Genomic DNA, 20,399 nt, shown 5'->3' with positions numbered 1-20,399 from the left:
TTCGAGGCCAGCCACGAGACTATAGTGAGAACCTACAAAAAGGGCTGAGGGACTGGAGAGGTGCTCAGTGGTTACAAGTGCTTGTTGCTCTTGCAGAGAGCCCCAATTCTGTCCCCAGCATCCACACTGGGCAACTAACACAAAGTCTTAAAAGGGGAATGGGGGCTGAACTGGCTCAGTAGGGGGCCAAACAAGACAGCCTGCATCCAATCTGGCTGGCCAAGCTATCTTCTGACTTCTACCCATGTGCCCATGTACCCAGAAATACACAAAATTAAGCAGAAAAACAAAGCTGGGCATGAAGACACATGTGCCTGTAATCTCTGATGAAGATAAAGAACAAGGAAGATCACTGAATATCAGTGACCAGATATCACTTTTTGGTCTTTTCTCCCCCCCATCCCATACAGGATAAGACCTAGTGGTACAAGCATGTAATCCCAGCTATTTAAGGGGCTGAGCAATAGGACTGCAAGTTTAAAGCCTGTGGGCTACCTAGTTTATTTCAGCCTAGGCTACATAGCAAGACCCAGTTTTCTGTGTGCATGAGGGTTTTGTTTTGTTGTTGTTTGGATTTTTGCAACTACATGAGAGTAGTCTACACTGGCACAGGTACTAAACCTCTGATACTCCTGCTTTTGCCTTCCAAGTACTAGAATTGCCAGTGTGTACTGCCACGTTCTGGAGACCCAGTCTTTTTCATTTAATTTATTTTTACTATTTTTTGATGTTTTGGTAGCATGGTCAAGTAGGAGGGATTCCAAATATGATCTACCTACACATCTCTGGTTGGCCTCAAACTTTGTGTGTGGGTATATACACACACCCCCCCCAAGGTTGGCATTGAAAGTGTAATCCGGGGGCTGGAGAGATGGCTCAGCGGTTAAGAGCACCCGACTGTTCTTCCAGAGGTCATGAGTTCAATTCCCAGCAACCACATGGTGGCTCACAACCATCTGTAATGGGATCCGATGCCCTATTCTGGTGTGTCTGAAGACAGCTACAGTGTACTTATATATAATGATAAATAAATAAATCTTTAAAAAAGAAAGGTAATCCGGGGTTGGGATTTAGTTCGGCTTGCCTCCCCAGCCTGGGTTGGTCCCCAAAAAAAAAAAAAAAAAAAAAAAAAAAGTGTAATCTGCCCTATCTCTGCCTCCTGGGCACTGGGATTACAGAGGTGAAATATCATACCCGTTTGAGACCAAAAAAAAAAAAAAAAAAAAAAAAAAAAAAAAAAAGAGGTTGAAACAGGAGAAAAAGCAGACTTGGAGAAGTGAACCACCGAGTCAGGCATCCTAGTCTTGAGCCTGACCAACAGGGCATTCATTGTGAGAGCATTTATGTAGGAAAAAACTAGGTAGCATTTATATCAGTGACAGCCTGCCTTACGACACTTCAAGAGGCAAACCTCCCTTCTGGTCATTTATATAACCATCACCCCGTTTCCCTACGCCCTGGGAAAGCTGTAGGGCGCCCCTGTTCTCTCTGTCATTTAACAGCAGAGTCTCCTCCCGGTCAGCTAGTCCTGAAATCTAATCAAGGTACCTAATCGTCTGCACCTCCGTTTCCCCGTCTATGGGGCTGACAGCCACGGAGGCTGTGGAGGCCCGAAGCCCGCTCGCCGTTACGCCCAGCTCGCCCGGCCGAGTGCGGGCTCAAGCGTAATGAATGGACCCGCGAGACCGGCGGGAGGAGCGCGCTCGCCTCAGGGGTACTCAGAGTCCTTCCCGCCCCGGGCCCGCCCTCCCAGGTCGCCAGGGCCCGGGCCTCACCCTAAGCCTGCCGCGCGCGGTGCCGCCCCCGCCGTCGCTGCCTCAGCCTCCTTATCCACCGCCTAGCGAGGCGGGGAGATGCAAATGAGCCAACGGTTTCCGCAGCGCCCCGTCGCGCAGGCGCAAGCCGCTGCCTTGCCTTGGTGCGCAGGCGCTGGCTGCCACCGCCTAGGTCCTCATACGCAAGCGTCGAAAGTAGCCATGTTGGCTCTTTCGCGCAGGCGCGTTGCTCAATTCTCAGGGCAGATTATACCTAGGTGAAAACTATCTCTTTTAAGGGGAAGCGACACCTAGAAGGAGCATTGAGAAGACTGCAAGCGTTTCAGGCCCACACGTACTCTGTGTCTCCCTTCGCTTTACCTGTGCTTGCGGTCGCCCTCGTTGCCCGGGAAGGAGCCTTTCAGCTGAAGGAGGGACGCCGAGCCGAGGCGACGCCTCTGCGCTTGCGCGTGTATAGTGGCCGGAAGGAGCCAAAGTAAAGTCAAGTCTCCGGTGACAGCTGCGAGCCCCACCCTTTCCCCACGTGGCTGCGTAGACCTGGTGAGGAGCACCGGCCGCCTGTGCCTGTGGCTGGCGCCGAGGGGGAGTGGGCGCCGTGGGGTCGGGGTGGTGGTGTCTGCACGACTCTCGGACTTGGTTTGAGGGAAGGAGAGGTTCGTACCAAAGATACTTCGGAACCAAATGCTTCGCCTCTCTGAGGTGCAGGTTCTTTCATTCATTTTATTCTTTCGTGCTGCAACGGTGTACTGAGCACCTGCTACGTGTTCAGCTGCATTTTAGGCAGTAGAGCCAGGAGTACAGGAGGTTCAAGACTGTGTAGCTCTGGGTTCAGGGGACGAAGGTGTTGCTGTTCATATATAGTAGTGATGGAGCGGGCGTGGTTGCTTGACTTGTCATGAGTGCCTTAGGAAGACAGAGGCAGAAGTATTGATGAGTTCTAGACCTGCCTCGGCTACGTAGTCAGCCAATATTTCAGAATAAAAACAACCAAAAGCAAGAACAGGCGTTGTGGTGCACTCAAGAAGCGGAGTCAGGAGGATTGTTGCTGCGAGTTTCATACCAAACCCGACGCTGCCTCAAAAAACAACAGATAAGTCAGCGGAGTTGTTTGGGGATTGGAAGACCAGGAGTTCAAGGACAGTCAGGTCTACAGAGGCCTTAACTTACAAAAAACAAAAACAGAGGGGATTATTTCATGGAAGAGTCGAGCTGCTTGAACCAGACTGGTTTTGTTTACTTGAGGGGCGGGGCGGAGGTGTCAGGAGGGTCTCATTTACTAGACTAAATCAGGCTGGCCCAGAACTCGCGGAGGTCTACCATTTCTGCCTCCATTGTTCTGGGATTAGTGTGTTTTGTTTTGTTGTTGTTTTTCAAGGAGACAGAGTTTGTTTCTCTGTGTTGCCCTGGCTGCCCTGGAACTCCGATTCAGAGGTTAGCCTGCCTCTGCTTCACTCATGCTTTAATAAGTATTATTATTAATAAATTATTTGTTAATAACATATTTGTTATTGTTATTGTGCATTCACACGTGTGCACAAGTTGTGAACTACCAGATGTGTGTGTGGGAAACTGAACTCAGTTCTAATGATAGAGCAGCACACCCTCTCCTTCTGAGCTTTCTCCCTAGCACCTCAACCTCCACACTTTTCTTCTACACAGGGTCTCACTCTGTAGCCCAGGCTGGCTTGGGACTGGAGATCACAGGCTTGTACCATAAGGCCCAGCTAACCAGAGTATGGCTTTTTAAATTTGATTTTTATCCATTTATTTACTGTATATATGTGTCCTGTATGTGTGATGTGTGTGTGTGTGTGTGTGTGTGTGTGTGTGTCATATGTACTGTGGCCCTCATGTAGAGATAGATTAGAGGACTTACAGGAGTCAGTTCTCTTCTATGGCTTTGTGAGCCTCAGGGATGGAATTTTTGTTTTTGTTTTCTGAGACAATCTCTTGGACCCTTGAATTCCCCATCCCTGACCTGAAGACTTCTGGGGTTGAGATGACAGTTGTATACCACCACATCTGATTTGTGATTTTAGAGTGGATGGGCAAATATGAAATGTTCTAAAAACATCATCAGAAAGAGTACTCAGGCCAGTGAGATGGCTCAGCAGGTTAAGGTGCTTGCTGCCAAGCCTGAGGATGTGAGTTCAACCCCCAGTATCTCCATGTTGAAAAGAACTACAAACTGTTCTCTGACCTCTGCCTGTGACACAGCAAATGCAAGCCAACACTTACAAGTGGATAAAATTCAGTTTTGTTTTGTTTTTTTTTAAAGATTTATTTATTATCTATAAGTACACTGTAGCTGTCTTCAGACACACCAAAAGAGGGCATCAGGTCCCATTACAGATGGCTGTGAGCCACCATGTGGTTGCTGGGAATTGAACTCAGGACTTCTGGAAGAGCAATCAGTGCTCTTAACCACTGAGCCATCTCTCCAGCCCTAAAATGCAGGGTTTTTTTTTTTTCTTTCTTTTTTTTCGGAGCTGGGGACCGAACCCAGGGCCTTACACTTGCAGGGCCTTGCCACTGAGCTAAATCCCCAACCCCTAAAATGCAGTTTTTAAAAAAATTAAATAGGGGCTGAAGAGATGGCTCAGCGGTTAAGAGCACTCACTGCCCTTCCAGAGGTCCTGAGTTCAAATCCCAGCAACCACATGGTGGCTCACAACCATCTGTAATGGAATCTGATGCCCTCTTCTGGTGTGTCTGAAGAGAGTTACAGTGTACTTGTATATAGTAAATAAATCTTTTTAAAAAAATTAAATAAAATAGGTTATAAAACCGAGTCAGGCTTGGTGGGGAACTTGTTAGCATACATAAGACTCTGGGCACCATCCACACACTGCCAAGTAACACTGTCATCTGTTGTGTTCTGTTTATGCCTTAGTGTTTACTCGAATGCCACCTTTTCCCCTCATCTCAGTGGATTGCTTATTGAGACCAATTCATGTAGCTTGGGTTTGTTTGTTTGTTTGTTTGCCTTTGTCCTGTTTGTTAGGGTCTCACTGTGTAGCTTTGCCTGGGTTAGAACTCTGTATTTGTATGAGGCTGGCCTTGAACTCCCAGATATCCACCTGCCTCTGCTCCCCAAGTGCTAGGATGGCTGGCCTGAGCTTCAGTCAGTATAGGTGAGAAGAGCCTTCTCACAGTTGCTCTGGCCCTGATAGACAGTCCCCTGAGTGCCCATTCTTCTTTCTTTTCTTTCTTTTTTTTTTTTTTTTTTTCTTTTCTTTTTTTCAGACCTGGGGACCGAACCCAGGGCCTTGCACTTGCTAGGCAAGCGCTCTACCACTGAGCTAAATCCCCAACCCCTCCATTCTTCTTCCTTTTCTTTTATGTTTTATTCATCTTATATTTATGGGCATGCAAATGCCATAGCCTGCATAGCCAAAGTCAGAAGACAACTTTCAGGAGCCTGTTCTCTACCGTGTTCGATATTACGACAGAGACTGGGTAGCAAGGTCTTTACCCACAGAGCTATCTCAGCAGCTGGCCTTTTGCTTTATCTTTCTGGCTTTTTGAGACAGTGTCTCACTATCTGGCTTCCTCCTGGCCAGGAGCCTTCTGTCTCTGCCCTCCCTAGACTGGGATTCCTGAGGTACCAGACTCCCAGTTGCCTGCTGTCCCTCTGACCAAATGTTCCTTTCTACTCAACAGGCAGCCATGGCTTCCAGGCGCATCACCCAGGAAACCTTTGATGCTGCAGTGAGAGAGAACATTGAGGAGTTTGAGATGGGCGCTGAGGAGGCCATTCGAGAGGCTGTGGAGCAGTTTGAATCGCAAGGTAGGCAGTGGCTTAGTACTGGCTCTTAGAGGCTGGAGTAACACGAGGCCACAGCCCTCAGCCTAACACAGTAGTGAGGTGCGGCCGACATCAGCCCTGCTGCCTGTCTCTACCTTGTCACCAGCATCCCACTTTGCCTCACAAAAAAGGGCTGGCAGTCCTCAGCCACAGAGCCACATGGCATATGCCATGTCTAGGTTGTGAGTGTCATGGAGGACAGTGGGTGGTAGGGCTGCTGAGTGGTGGTGGTGGCAATGGTAGGATTTGGAGACCATGAGCCACTGGGCAGGGGGTTGAGGCTCAAGATGAGAGCCAGGGTGCTAGGCAGCAGCAAACCCATTCCCTCCTGTCTCGCTCTCCGTGCGACCAGTAAAGTCAGCCAGAAGGGAAGAGAGAGAAGTCCTGCCTCCAGGACACACAAATGGGTGTCCTAGTGGACAGACACACAAATGGGTGTCCTAGTGGACAATCAGGTAACACTGAGGACATGACTGGAGAGGCCGCCCACTTGCTAAAATACTTGTTGAGTTTGCCCTGAGTTTGATCCAGAACTCACGTAAAAAGCCAGCCATAATGAGGTGTGTTTGATTTGGGGGAAGTGTGCAGGTCTTTTTTGTGTTTTTTGAAGACAGGGTTTCTCTGTGTGGCTCTGGCTGTCCTGGAACTTTTTCTGTAGACCAGGCTAGCCTGAAACTCAGAGATCTACCTGCCTCTGCCTCCTGAGTGCTGGGGTCAAAGGTGTGCACCACCACTGCCAGGTGTCTGCGTTAGGATTTCTATCACTGTGATGAGTCACCATGAACAAAAAGCAACTGGGGAGGAAAGAGTTTGTTCGCCTTACACTTCCATATTGCAGTTCATCACTGAGGGAAGTCAGGACAGGAACCCTGAGGCAGGAGCTGATGCAGAAGCCATGGACAGGTACTGCTCAGCCTGCTTTCTTATAGAACCCAGGACCACTAGCCCAGGGATGATGCCAACCACAATTGGCTGGGCCCTCCCCCATCAATCACTGATCAGAAAACGCCTTACAGCTGGATCTCATGGGGGCGTTTCCTCAACTGAGACTCCTTCCTCTCTGACGACTCTAGGTGTGTCAGAGTGACACACAGCCAGCCAGTGCACAGGCAGTAGAGTATGTCTGTAATCCTAGCACTGAGGTGGACACAGATAGATTGTTGGGTTTGTTAGTCAGCCAGTTAGTGAGTCTGGGTTCCAGTGAGGTCCTGAGGAGCCATCTGTGACTTTGAGTCTGGGCCTCCGTTACCCCTACACACAAATCTCTCCCCCATAACCACCCACACGCTTCAACACATTCACACACAAACACACACATAATGTCCAACAAGGCACAGCCCAATGGCAAAGGCCTGTGACTGCCAACTCTTCCTTATCCTGGTTACTGGGTTTGTTTGTTTGTTTGTTTGTTTGTTTCAAGACTGGTTCATATAGCCTAGGCTAACCTCTTAACTCATTATGTAACTAAGGCTAGCTTGAATACTGATCTTTCTGCCTCTGTTTCCCAATGTTGGGATAATAAATGTTCATCAACACTACCTGCTGATCCCAGGATTTGGGAAGCTGAGGTAGGAAAATTACTGTGAATTGGAGATCAGTGTGGGCTCCAAAGCAAGACTACCTGAAAAAACACCTTAACCACACTCTGGTCATCTCAGTTTTGGCAGATGTAAGAAGGTGGAGCTCTATAACTTTGAGGTAGCCTGGGCTACATAGTAAATTCAAGGCCAGCCTGGTCTACATAGACTCTGTCTCAAAAACAAACAAAAATTTCTCCTAAAACACACACACACACACACACACACACACACACACACACACACACACACACACACACATACGCACACGCATACACGCCTGAAATACCCACCACAGGAGGGGATGCCTTTGAGGCCTCAGGAGGCAGGATACAAGTGGGACTGGTAGGGCTGTGAGTTCCAAGGGAAAGACTCTGTGTGGACCCCTCCATCTGTCTGCCAGGTGTCACTAACCAGAGACAGCAGGTATGGCATGACCTTGCTTGCAGCCTATGGTTAGGTAATACTGGGAAGAACCCCAGAAGGAAGGCCTCCAGCAGGGACCTCCTGACCTGGGGGACTTGAGAAAGGATAGCTGTCACTTGACCCCAGCACTCGTCCCATCTTCCTCTCTGCAGGGGTTGATCTGAGCAACATTGTGAAGACAGTACCGAAAGTATCCTTGGATGGCCTCCAGGAGCCCACACATGATGTCCTACAGGTAGGAGCCATGGTCTCCCAATCACGGTGGAACAATCTGGGTGGGGGGGCTGCGGCGGGGGGGCGTGTCTCTTCCCCATGTTCCTTATGGCAGAAATCAGTATTTGAATGTCAGTAGTCTGTCCATCTTGTGACCAGTAGAAGTCTATAGCCATGTTTCCCAAGTCCATGTGAGGGCAGCCCAGCCTCTGGGGACAGCTGAACCACTTGAAGGACATGTCTGAGACATACAAGTACCTACATGATCTCACTGCCCAAGTGAGACAAGGACACACATATGTCAAGGGCCTCTGACCCAGCTTGATGTGGGTTCTGATGATCTAAACAAGTCTGTGCACCCAGCCCCTCCCCTCCCAGGCCTTGACTTTTATAGAAACAATGACACATGCCTTTAATATATGCCCCACCCCACCCTTTCAGGAGGGGTATTGAACCCAGGCTAGCCAGGGCCACATAATATGATCCTGTTTGAACAGCATCAGGGTTCTTATTGGGGGCACATATGGAGGCCAGAGAACAACTTTCAGGAATCTGTTGTATCCCCCACCCCCTTTGTAGGTCTCGGGGATTGAACCTAGGTCATTAGGCTTGTGTAGGAAGCACTGAACCCTGAGCCACCTCCCTGGCCCCTTGGCTTTTTTTTTTTTAAAGATTTATGTATTTTATGTATATGAGTACACTGTAGTTGTCTTCAGACACACCGGAAGGGGCATCAGATTGTAGCAGTAAATATTAAAAGAGAATCTACCAACCCAGGCTAGTGCCGACTCCGGCGGGCCGCATGGCATCTGAAGGGTATCTTCATCTCGGTCAGCAAAGCATCACAACCACACTCGCTAAGCTTCCAATTTCCATCCCAAGCTGGTGCCGCCTACTCTCTGGGCCCTGCAGCAGCCGCCCTCTTGCGACTCTCTGCTGTAAACTCTGTTCACATTTCCAGCATCCGCGCCCTGTGGTTACAGTCACAACTACCAGTAACCCGTTAAGATCAAAATTCAATAAGCTTGTAATTTATCAATCAGATTTATATCAGTGAATTCTCACTCCACAAACTGTCCACACAATAAACTCTAGACAGATTAGCAATGATATAAACTGCCCACCTAGATAAGACAAATTGTCTTGTGATAATCCATCCTTTATAAGATTTTCATAGCTACCTATAGCCATTTAAGGCCACACAGATCTGAATCCTTCTCTACGTCCATCTGGTTCTTCTCTTCCTTCTCCTCTCTCCCTTCTCCAAAACTCTGTGCCTGCCTTATTTTTTCACTGCCTAATCACAGGCCTAGCCTTATCTTGTGCCTGCCTTCCCCTGCATAAAGACATCAACTACATCAGATCCCATTACAGATGGTTGTGAGCCACCATGTGGTTGCTGGGATTTGAACTCAGGACCTCTGGAAGAGCAGTGAGTGCTCTTAACCACTGAGCTGTCTCTCCAGCCCGCCCCTTGGCTTCTTTAATGTTCCATTCCATTGTCACATGGTCTGCCAGCTTCCTGAGGCTGGTTTGGGAAAGGCTGGCTGACAGATGTCTTTGCCTGTTTTGGTAGCTGAATTTGAACCAAATCCCCCTGGCCAGGCTGCTGGTTTCAGCTGAGCCTCCCTTTCATTGACTGGTTGCCAGCCACCTCAGTAGCACTGGGCACATTGACTTAACTTTGGTTCATATTGGGGTACATCCTAAGGCCATGTCACCCAGACTGGCTGGGTTTGCTTTTAGTATTTTTTTCATAATTCCCCCTGATGGCCTAGAGTTGCATCTTGGGAATATGTGTGTAATGCAGCTTCCCTGTGCAGGTAAATTTCTGGGGAGTGGATGAGAGGGAGCTGTCCAAATGGGCAAGTCTGAAAAAGAGGCCTTCTCCCTCCAGAAGCAGACTGGACCAGTTACACTGTAGAACAACCCCGCAGCAGCCATCGAAGTGTTTCTAATGCTCTGTCGGCTGGGTTCAGCTGGGCAGTTCATCTGCTGCTTTTGCCCAGGGCTGCTTAGTGCACTTAGACTCTAGTGTGTCTTCACTCACTCGTGCGGTTGCTTAGGAGAGCCGTGGAGATGGCTGGCACGTCTCTACACGGCACCATAAATGGCACCGTGAAAGGGCTCACTTTCTGATTTTTGATACACTGAATACTAAAAGTTGAAGGAAGCTCACTTTTTCTCACTTCACTTGAGTGACCCAGCTCTATAGTCGATGGCCTTGTAGTCAAGGTTTCTATACTACGGGTGTGGGCCATGATGGATCATGTGTCTGCCGTGCAGGGCTACTCCACATGGGAGGAGGAGAGACCTCATTCCCAGGAGTTGTCCTTTGCTATCTTCATGCATGGTGTGTGTGTGTGTGTGTGTGTGTGTGGTGTGTGTGTGTGTGTGTGTGTGTGTGTGTAAAAGTGCGTGTGTTAGAGAGAAAGAGAGAGACACAGACAGACAGACAGACAGACAGAAAAAAATAATGAAAAAAAAAATTGAGGGCTGGGATATATGTGACTCAGAGGAAGAGCATTTTCCATCTCACATGGACCCCCAGGTTCAATCCACAATACTTAAAAATGCAGGGACAGGGGTTGGGGATTTAGCTCAGTGGTAGAGCACTTGCCTAGCAAGCACAAGGCCCTGGGTTGGTCCCCAGCTCTGAAAAAAAAAAAAAAAAAAATGCAGGGACAGGGCTGGGGAGATGGCTCAGCGGTTAAGAGCGCTGACTGCTCTTCCAGAGGTGCTGAGTTCAATTCCCAGCAACCACATGGTGGCTCACAACCATCTGTAATGGGATCCGATGCCCTCTTCTGGTGTGCAGGTAGGTGTACATGCAGACAGAACACTCATAACCATAAAATAAACAAATAAATAAATCTTTTTTTAAAAATGCAGGCTCTGGAGAGCTGGCTCAGCAGTTAAGAACACTGGCTGCCCTTACAGAGGATCTGGGTTCAATTCCCAGCACCTACATGGCTGCTCATTAACCATCTGTAACTCCAGGTCAAGGGGGTACGACACCCTCTTTTGGCATCCTCAGGTGTCAAGCACCATAAGTGGTTCAGTTGTTGGATAGACATGCAGGCAAAACACCCATACGCATAGAATAACACTCCAAGATTTTTAAAATAGGGTGATTATACATATATGGTGGCTCATAGCTGGGGCTCAACAGCTCAGGACGCTGTTGCAGGAGTTTTCTATGAGTTCAAGGCCAGCTTAGACAGCATAATTTCAAGGCCAGCCTTTGCTATAGATCAAGCCCCTATGTTGGCATTGAAGAGATGGCTCAGCAGTGACAAGTGCTAGCTGCTCACAGCAGCCTGTCACTCCAGCTTCAATGGATCCTACCTCCTCTTCTGGCCTCTGAGGGTATTGTGTACACACACACACACACACACACACACACACACACACAAGATCCGGTTTTAAAATAGTAGTCTAGGTATCTTAAAATACAGTATAGCTGTAGAAGTGTCCAGTTGGGTCTGGCCCTATCTCCCAGCCTGGGCCCAGATTCTGGGTTGAGACTCCCTGTGGGGCTGAGGCTATCATCAGAATCTAATACTGTGACATTCTCCCCAGGCTCTCAATGATCTGCAGCAGGCCCTGACCGGCTCTCAGCTCCAGGAGGTGTCAGCCCACCTTGTCCGTTTCTGTGACCAGTGCAAGCAGCAGAAAGCCAGCCGCTACCTGGCAGCCCAGAAGGGGGCCTACCCAGTCCTCCTGGCTGCTTGGCAGCTGGCTGCCACTAGCGACCAGGGTCTTCTGCTCCAGGCTCTCAATGCCCTGGCAGTGCTGACTGATGGCCAACCTGACCTCCTGGATACTCAGGGCTTGCATCTTCTCGTGGCCACGCTGGCACAGAATGCTGCCAACACCGAACTCACATGCTGTGGGATTCGCTGCGTGCGCCATGTCTGCCTAAAGCATGAACAGAATCGGCAGGGCTTGGTGAAAGCCGGTGTGCTGCCCCTGCTCACGGCTGCTATTACACAGCATGGTCAACACGCCGATGTGGTCAGGGAGGCCTGCTGGGCCTTGCGGGTCATGACCTTCGATGATGATATCAGAGTGCCCTTTGGCCATGCCCATGAGCATGCCAAGATGATTGTTCAGGAGAACAGAGGCCTGAAGGTGCTCATTGAGGCTGCCAGAGGTAGGGGCAGCACTGGTAAGAGGAGGGTGGGCATGCTTCTCAGCTAGAAGAATGAGCTCCCAGCCTGCCCTGTGGTTCCACCTCCATAGGGGGCCTGTGCATGGGATCTCCACTCCTCTGAGAGATAGGAAAGCCTTTCTCAGTTCCTGTTCTGTACCCCAACAGTGGCTGAGGAATGAGGCCCGCCTGACCATCTTCTTTTTTTTTTTTTTCTTTTTTTTGGAGCTGGGGGCTGAACCCAGGGCCTTGTGCTTGCTAGGCAAGCGCTCTACCACTGAGCTAAATCCCCAACTCCACCGGCCAGCTTCTTGAAGAATTGTTTGCACTTCTGTGCTTGTTTATGGCAGCTTGAAATTGGCTAATTAGGGGTAGAGCAGGAGTGCAAACTTTGGAGCTTTGTCCGTCTTGCATTTTGCTTCCTGGTGTTGCTGTGGAACCCAGCATAGCATGTGCTTCATGTTAAGCACAAGCTACTCTGTGCTGAGCCCAGGCCCCAGCTCTAAGCTTCACCCCAGCCCCTAAGTAGTTTTTTTTTTTAAAAGAAGATGGCTCACATTCTGGTAGTCTGAAGGCCCCAGGGTAGACCAGAGACTCCCAGATGCCCCCAGACACTCTCCACTGAGAAACCTCGGTGTCCTACTTACCAAAGCCTTTACCTGATTGGATGGGCCACCCACCACATCCTTTCATTACTTAAAGTACATCCATGGCCCTTTCAGATCAGCCTGTGCCAGAAAAAGAGGGAACCGGTGGGCATAGGTAGCGAGTGCCACAGAGAGCCTACAGGTGACCCCCAGTACATCTCCAGTTGATCTGCATGTGTCCTCACCAGCTTCCTGTGGTGTTTAGAAAACTCCTTCCCAGACAGGATCCTCAAAGTCATGTCATTGTTTGGTTTCCTTCCTACCTTTCTTTGAGACTGTGTTTCATGATGAGGGTCTGGAACTTGCTATGTGGACCAGGCTATCCTGGAGCTCACTAAAATCCCCCTGCCTCTGCCCCCTGAGTGCAGGGAATTAAGGTGTGCACCATGCCCACCCCTTCTTTGCTTAGGGAATGCCAGGAGCCTGTCTGCCAGTTATTTGCCACTGTGGTGTCAGTTCCTGTAATTACTGGCATGGGGCATGGCAGGCCCAGCCAGGGACCAATTCTCCCATGGGCTTATTGGATGACCTCAGCCAGCCTGTGAAGTGGGAAGCTCTCCCAAGACTGACAGCTCCTCTCTACACCTCTGCTTGTCCCTGGTCCCTCTCAGCACTAACTCTTTCTCTCTCTTGCCTCTGCACAGCCTTCTCTGACAACCCCGGGGTCCTGAGCGAACTCTGCAGCACTCTGTCCCGCCTGGCTGTTCGGAATGAATTCTGCCAGGAGGTTATAGACCTCGGAGGCCTTGGCATCCTTGTGACCCTGCTGGCTGACTGCAATGACCACCAGGTGGAGCCCAAAGTCTTGCTTCCCCAGGGCTCCTGAGGCCATAGCTGGCCAGGCTGACCCCACTGAGGAAGGGTGAAAGTCTGAATGCAGAAGACCTGCCCACACTCTTAGGGTCATGGTTCCATTCTGCCGGCTTTTCTTTTTTTCTTTTTCTTGTTTCCCTATATTGGTGAGACTTAGAGCCTTCTGCATGCAAGCCGTCTGCCAGCAAATCACACCACAACCCTTTTTTAGTCTTTGTAGCCTAGGCTGGGTTTGATACTGCAATCCTCCTGCTTCAGCCTTCTAAGTCCTGGGATGACCGGCATGAGCTACCATACTGGCTGTGTGTGTGCGAGTTTGTGTAGGGTGGGTGGCGCGGACAGGGAGATAGACAGGGAGACAGACAAGGAGACAGTCTGGCCTTAATTTGACCCATATGTGCTACCTTGCCCCCCAGTTCATTGTGGTTGTTTTGGGTGCTAAAACTTGGGGCCTTGTGCATGGGAAGTGAACACACTGCTCCCTGAGCCACTGCCCAGGCCCCACTTGTACGTTCTTTCCCGGGAGCAGGAGTGAGGCAATGGAACAACATCCTCAGCTCAGGGGCTCAGACTGCTCAGTGCTCTCCCTCCCTCAGCCACGTCTCATGCCCAACTCATGTGAGGTGCATTAGGCAAATCTCACTTAGACCCGCCCTGCCCTCCTCCAGTCTGCCCTTCCTCTGTACGGTAGGTCATGATCCTGTTGTCACAGACAGGCCTGAGGCCCTGGGATGGCCACATTGCTCAGACTGAGAAACAGCCAGAGTGCTCCTTTTAGCACCCTCCTCCCACCATCAAGCAAGTAGGAGGCTTGCAGATGGCATATGAGCCAGGGTGGTCTCACCTTGCCATCCACACAGGACCTCGTGAAGCAAGTGCTCAGTGCCCTGAGGGCTATCGCAGGCAATGACGACGTGAAGGACGCCATTGTGCGGGCAGGCGGTACTCAGTCCATCGTAGCTGCCATGACCCGGCACCTGGCCAGCCCCCAGGTAACCACCCCAGACACACGGATGGGCAGGACAGTGGCCAGATGGTCAGGGTTGCCTCCTCACTGTCAGCAAGGCTGGGTGAAGGACTGGGGTTTCCGTACTCCTAGGAGGCTATACCATGTCAGGTTCTCCCGGGTCACTGCTCTCACCACCCCGGGCACCCAGCCCACCACTGCTGTAGCACACAAGCCAGCAGAGACCCACTGAGGGGAGCTGCAGAATATCCAGGCTGGGGTGGTCAGCTGTGCTGACGGGGAGGGGGACTATGTCCACTCATCAGTCTCAGTTGCCTGTTCCACACTCACAGGTGTGTGAGCAAAGCTGTGCGGCACTCTGTGTTCTGGCCCTGCGCAAGCCAGATAACAGCCGGGTCATTATCGAGGGCGGCGGGGCACTGGCCGCTCTGCAGGCCATGAAGGCGCATCCACAGGAGGCTGGTGTCCAGGTGAGTAAGCGGCTGTGCCCACCACAGTCTGAGCCCACAGGGCCCTTTCCTTCTCATCAGCTAAGCACGTTGAGCCAGGTGTGGTGGCTATAATCCCACAAAAGGCATGAATTCAAGACCGACCAGCCTACACTACAGGACAGCCTGGGCACTTTCATACACAAGGACTTTAGTGTACACACACACACACACACACACACACACACACATGCACACATGCACACATGCGCAAGCACAAATGCCTGAAATTGTCTTTCTAGGTTTATACCCTTCCTCCTCCTCCTCTTCCTCTCCCTCTTTTTCTTCCTTTGAGACAGAGTAGACAGACTGGTCTCCAACTTTTTTTGGCTACAAGAACAACCTTCACCGCCTGTTGTTCTTGCCTTCCCCAGTGACTGCTGTAGTGACAGGCCTGCACCACCACACTTATGACTGAGACCAACCCCAGGGTCTAGTACATGCTTGGCAAATACTGTACCAACTGACCTCTGACCCTGACACCCACTCCAGTCTTCCTTTGGAACAAGCTCTAGATCTGTAGTTCCTGCAGGCATGGAGGTCAGCCTTAGCCTTCTAGGCACTGGCTCATCATCAGCCTGTGCCACCATACCAACCTGTCACCAGTAAACATTGTCAGCATGCACAGGGCCACCACTGTGCTGTGTTCTGAGCCACCCAGCCAAGAGGACAGCCCATGGAGCATGTATGCTGTTCACAGACCCAGCTGTGGAAGACGGTGCCTGTGCATCAGTGACTTAAAATCCACAAGGGAGGGCTGGATGTAGTGGTGCACACCTTTAATCCCAGCACACAAGAAGCAGAGACAGGCAGATCTCTGCGTACAAGACCATCCTGGTCTACAGGGTGAGTTTTGAAACAGCCAGGGCTACACAGAGAGAGCTTGTCTCAAAACACAAACAAACAACAAAAAACAAAACTTGAAGGGTCCTTCAACTGACCCAAATGAGTGACTCATTGAGAAACAAACTTTGGCACCCTCTCCCCATGTCCTCTTTGCACCATCTCCAGGGCCCACCTCAGGGGACATGGGTGGCTGCCTGGGTCCCAGATTCTGTCCTGAGTGCTCACTTAGGAGTTGTGGGACATGGGACTGAGAAGGTCACATGGGACCATGGGTCTAGCCTGGTCTGAATATCTGTCTTATTATATTCTGAGGAGTACAGAGGTCAGAGTGGACCCCAGCCCAGGCCGCTCCCCCTATTTACAGCCTCTCTGTCTTCCAGAAACAGGCTTGCATGCTGATCCGAAACCTGGTGTCCCGTAGCCAGGTCTTTTCCAAGCCCATCTTAGCCCTGGGGGCGGAGGAGCTCATTTTGCAAGCCCGAGCTGCCCACCCGGACTGTGAAGATGTGGCCAAGGCTGCACTGCGAGACCTGGGCTGCCGTGTGGAACTTCGTGAACTATGGACAGGAAAGAAGGGCAACCTGGCACCGTGACCCTGGCTCAGAGAGCTCTGACCCCGAAACATGGGGTGGCTATGGGCCCTGCCTCTCTGTCCCCACACCCAGAGCACAAGTGTGTTAGCTTGGGGTTGGGGGGGGGGGAGAAGCAGTGATGACCTGGAGGCCCACCGTTCCCAGTGCCCTTTCGACCACAGCCTTTCTCGGCAGCTTTGGGGCAAAGGGCACATGGAACTGCAGTGTTCTGTCTGGAGTTTGGGGCCTCCACCAGCTGGTGTCCCGGCAGGGCCAGCCTGCAATCTGGGCATCACTCCAAGCAGTTGATGACCCTGCTCCTTGGGCAGGCGTCCTGGGTAGAGGTGCTTCAGCCAAGGCTAATTCCCTAAGATCCACACGGTGGGAGGAGGGAGGTGACTCCTCCAAACTGTCCTCTGAACTCCACATGTGTGCTATGGTGCACACACACGTGCTAAATAAAGAAGTGTAAATTTAAAGCGTCTCATTTTTCTTACCTGTAAAATAGGTCGAGAACCGGACTGCTGGTGGAGGCAGGGATTTCAGATTTATCCGTCAGGGTCTGCCCCAGCCCTGGTCCCTGATACTGCAGCCTGCTGGTGCAGGCTAATGGGGTCTTTTCACAGCTCTGTTGGGGCTGTGACCACAGCCTCAGCGAGAGCAGGGCACCTGAGTTAGCTACAGGCACAAGGGGCCTTTGGGCCAGAGCCTGGTCTTTATAGGCCACCGAGACTGGGGTCAAGGACAGTCTATCTGTGCTGAGATCTGTGGCTGAGAGCAGTTAGCCTGACTTGTGGGAGCCCCGCTGTATTTCTGAAACAATGGGGTGTTTGGGCACGGAGGGGAACAGGCATCATTAGTTCCAGCCCTTGTCATCCGGGAAATGTTGCCCCAGACCAGTGTTACCCTGACATTCCTCACTATCTTAGGCAGCCCACGTCTCTCTGAGTCTCAGTTTCCCCAATGTGAAACGCACACCATTGTCACCAATTCAAATGCCCACACCACCTCCCCAACATTCTGCAGGTTCCTAAGCAGCTAGCTGCTCCTGAACCTGTGTGACCCATGGGGTTCAGAACGGCCTCAGAACCTCCTGCCTCTGTCTCATATTCCCTTCCCCCTCTCATAGCTCTGGACCTGGTATGCCTTTCCCAGAAGGCTCTTGGTTTCCATGGGAACCAGCCATTGCTTCTGCAGCTCTTCAAAGTGTGTGTGTGTGTGTGTGTGTGTGTGTGTGTGTGTGTGTGTGTGTGTGTGTGGAGGGGGTTATCCTAACTCAGACACACAGATGTCTGAGCTTCCCCCACTGGACAGGGAGAGGCCCTGCCAGCTCAAGGATAGACATGAACCTTGGACCAGGTCACCTCGGCCTTCTCCACTCTCAGGGGACAGACACACCAGGATGTAGGTGAAGGGTCTCCTAGTCCTATACTGCCTAGATTGCATAACTTAGTGTCTGGGACAGTGATGTGTGTGACTGTAGGCAGGCTTCAACCCTGTTCCTCAGTCCCAGGGATAGGTGCTCCTGGGACACTTGCAGGGACACTGAGGGAGGGGCTGGCCCTGTAGTTCTCACCCCAACACATTCCCAGCCTGCCCCTGGCTTCCCCTTGCCTTCCATTCAAAACCAAACTGCATGCCACAGACTCCTACACCACACCATTTCCCCCCTCAGCTTTTTCTAATTTTCCAGCCACCCCAGTTTTTTGTTGTTGATGCTTGGTGTTTGTTTTAATATTTATTTATGGGCATGTGCATGGGGAGACACGGAAGCCAGAAGAGGGCATTGAATCCCATGGAGCTGGAGAAACAGACAATTGATCAACTCTGAGGAACAGAGGTCGCCGTGCTTGCGGCCTCCCACATTTGTCTGCCCCACTCTGTGCACTCCTTGTGGGTGCTTCTTGCCCCAGCCTCCATGAGGGCAGAAGCCATGCTCAGCCCCAGCCGCCTCCTCTGGGCCAGCTCTGCAGGGTGCTGTGCCTGCTGCTCTGTGGAGCCAGGCCTGGTGGGGCCTCACAAAGGGCTGGAGACAACACATCCATGTCACCTTACTCAGCAACCTGAGTCATCTGCACTGGGCCACCTCAGACCTCTCCTGCCTTAGCTAGCTGTGTCACAGCCTTAGCTCCCCGGGAGTCCTAACTCAGAGGATGCCCCTCAAAGGGATCTCCTTCTCTGAGGAGGGGCCCTCTTGCTCTTTAACACTTGCTTAATAACATGGAGAGATGGGCTGAAGGGGGAGCTACTGTAAGAGCCCGTGTTTGTGTCTGGCATAGCTTCTACCTCACTGTGTCGCTAGAGAAATAGAGTCTGAAAAGGATAATGAAATCACCTCTCACAATCTGGATCCAAAAACACCCTACCCTTGCTGTGCTCAGGGTGTCTGTAGCGGGGGACCCACTCAGGGTCCAGAGAATAGGACTGACACGTTTGTTCCTTCCTTCCTTCCTTCCTTCCTTCCTTCCTTTTTTTGTAAATCAAGGCAGAGTCTCACGACGTAGCCCTGGCTGGCCTGGGACTTGCTATACAGACCAGGATAGCCCATATTCACAGAGATCCCTCTGCCTCTGCCTCCCAAGCTTTGGATTAAAGACATGTGCCATCATACCCAGTTACTTTGGTTTTGGGTTTTTTTTTGTTTGTTTGTTTGTTTTTTCTTTTTTTTTTTTTTCGGGGCTGGGGACCGAACCCAGGACCTTGCGCTTCCTAGGCAAGCGCTCTACCACTGAGCCAAATCCCCAACGGTTTTGGTTTTTAAAATAGTATTTTTATTATTTTTAATTATGTGCATTTGTGTGAGTTAGGTCTCAAGCCTGTTAACATATCAAACCAGACACTGGCCATCAGATTCTCCCAGCATCCCTCAGTCCGTATCTGTTACAGTATAGGGCTCTCTTGGTTGGCATACCCCACTATCTCCCCTGAACTCTCCAGCCCAGACATTGGGCTGCCCTTCCCTCCCCACCAAGCTCCTGGTCACTATATAACTCAGCCATTATGTAACTGGACCATTCTTGTTGGGGGAAGGGATCCTCTCTTGTTCTCCTTTCCCTCTCTGCTCACATAGCTGAGTTTAGGGTCACATTCATGCTGGCCCCCCAGATGGCCTTGTGCTGGCTATACTCTCCCTCACATCTACAAACCTTCTCCTCCACCATCCTCTTCCTCCTCCTCCTTCTCCTCCTCCCCTCCTCTTTCTCTCTCTCTCTCTCTCTCTCTCTCTCTCTCTCTCTTTCTCTCTCTCTCTCTCTCTCTCTCTCCATTCAGTGTGAAGACCTTTGTGGAGGCCAAAGGCATCGGAGCCTCTAGCTGGAGATGCAGTCTGTGAGCCACCTGATGTGAGCACTGAGGACTGAACTGGAGGCTGCTGGGAGAGCTGTACGCGCTCTCAGCCACTGGCCTTATCTTTGTTTGGTTGGTTTGAGTATTGATTTGTTGTCATTGTTTTTATTGTTTTGTTTTGTTTGTTTGAGATAGGGTTCCTTTGCGCAGCCTTTCCTGGAACTCCCTCTGTACAACAGGCTGGTCTCAGGTTCAGAGATCCACTTGCTTCTGCCTCCCAAGCACTGGCTTAAAGGCCTGTACCACTGCCACCCAGCTTTTTCTTTTTTTTTTTTTTTTTTTTTTTGGAGCTGGGGACCGAACCCAGGGCCTTGCGCTTCCTAGGCAAGCGCTCTACCACTGAGCTAAATCCCCCAACCCCTAGCTTTTTTTTTTTAAGACAAGACTTCTTACATGGCAGCAAATAGCCTTGAACTGCTGACCCTCCTGTCTCTGCCTCCAGCATGCTCTGCCATGACTACCTTTTCATTGTTGACAAGCCTCCAGGACTCCAGGACCATAAGCTCCCCCACCCCCACCTTCCAGGTGAGACATAGACTTGCACCCATTCCAAAGTCCACACTGTGCTGAGGCCCCTTCTCTAATCTTGGACAGGTGACATTTTGGCTTTAGTTGATCCCGGGCCCTGGCCAACAGTGGACTGAAGACGTGCCCCTCCCCCACTCCACCCGTGTACACACACACACCCGGGGATTCCCAGAGGGAGAGGAAACAGGGAAGAGGAGACAGTATCTTGCCTGGGTCCAAGCATGCAGAGAGGCTGGGAGCT

At 50.9% G+C, this 20,399-nt stretch overlaps 1 protein-coding gene across 2 annotated transcripts; it reads left to right on the top strand.

The window, feature by feature from the left end:
* Positions 1 to 1,959: 1,959 nt before the first annotated feature.
* On the top strand, positions 1,960 to 16,764 carry Armc6 (armadillo repeat containing 6). 2 transcript variants are annotated; one of them, XM_032919515.1, is made up of 8 exons: positions 1,960 to 2,315; positions 5,439 to 5,565; positions 7,739 to 7,821; positions 11,382 to 11,955; positions 13,244 to 13,389; positions 14,273 to 14,404; positions 14,712 to 14,849; positions 16,094 to 16,764. In XM_032919515.1, the coding sequence occupies exons 2-8, from the start codon at positions 5,445 to 5,447 to the stop codon at positions 16,304 to 16,306; spliced, it is 1,407 nt and encodes a 468-aa protein (XP_032775406.1). In that variant the 5' UTR covers positions 1,960 to 2,315; positions 5,439 to 5,444; the 3' UTR covers positions 16,307 to 16,764. The 2 variants fall into 2 exon arrangements, with proteins under 2 accessions (XP_032775406.1, XP_032775407.1); XM_032919516.1 differs by lacking the exon at positions 1,960 to 2,315 and adding an exon at positions 2,326 to 2,428.
* The last annotated feature ends 3,635 nt before the right edge of the window (positions 16,765 to 20,399 follow it).

This window comes from Rattus rattus, chromosome 13 (genome assembly GCF_011064425.1).
Source record: "Rattus rattus isolate New Zealand chromosome 13, Rrattus_CSIRO_v1, whole genome shotgun sequence".
Lineage (NCBI taxonomy): Eukaryota > Metazoa > Chordata > Mammalia > Rodentia > Muridae > Rattus > Rattus rattus.
This window is presented reverse-complemented; position numbering and strand designations above follow the sequence as displayed.

What these genes read in the sequence shown, in the direction of transcription:
- Armc6 (XM_032919515.1), top strand. Translation starts at nt 5,445, where the DNA reads ATGGCTTCCAGGCGCATCACCCAGGAAACCTTTGATGCTGCAGTGAGA. An exon ending in CCACACATGATGTCCTACAG is followed by an intron (nt 7,822 to 11,381) that starts GTAGGAGCCATG and finishes CATTCTCCCCAG; the next exon opens with GCTCTCAATGATCTGCAGCA. An exon ending in CACAGGAGGCTGGTGTCCAG is followed by an intron (nt 14,850 to 16,093) that starts GTGAGTAAGCGG and finishes TCTGTCTTCCAG; the next exon opens with AAACAGGCTTGCATGCTGAT.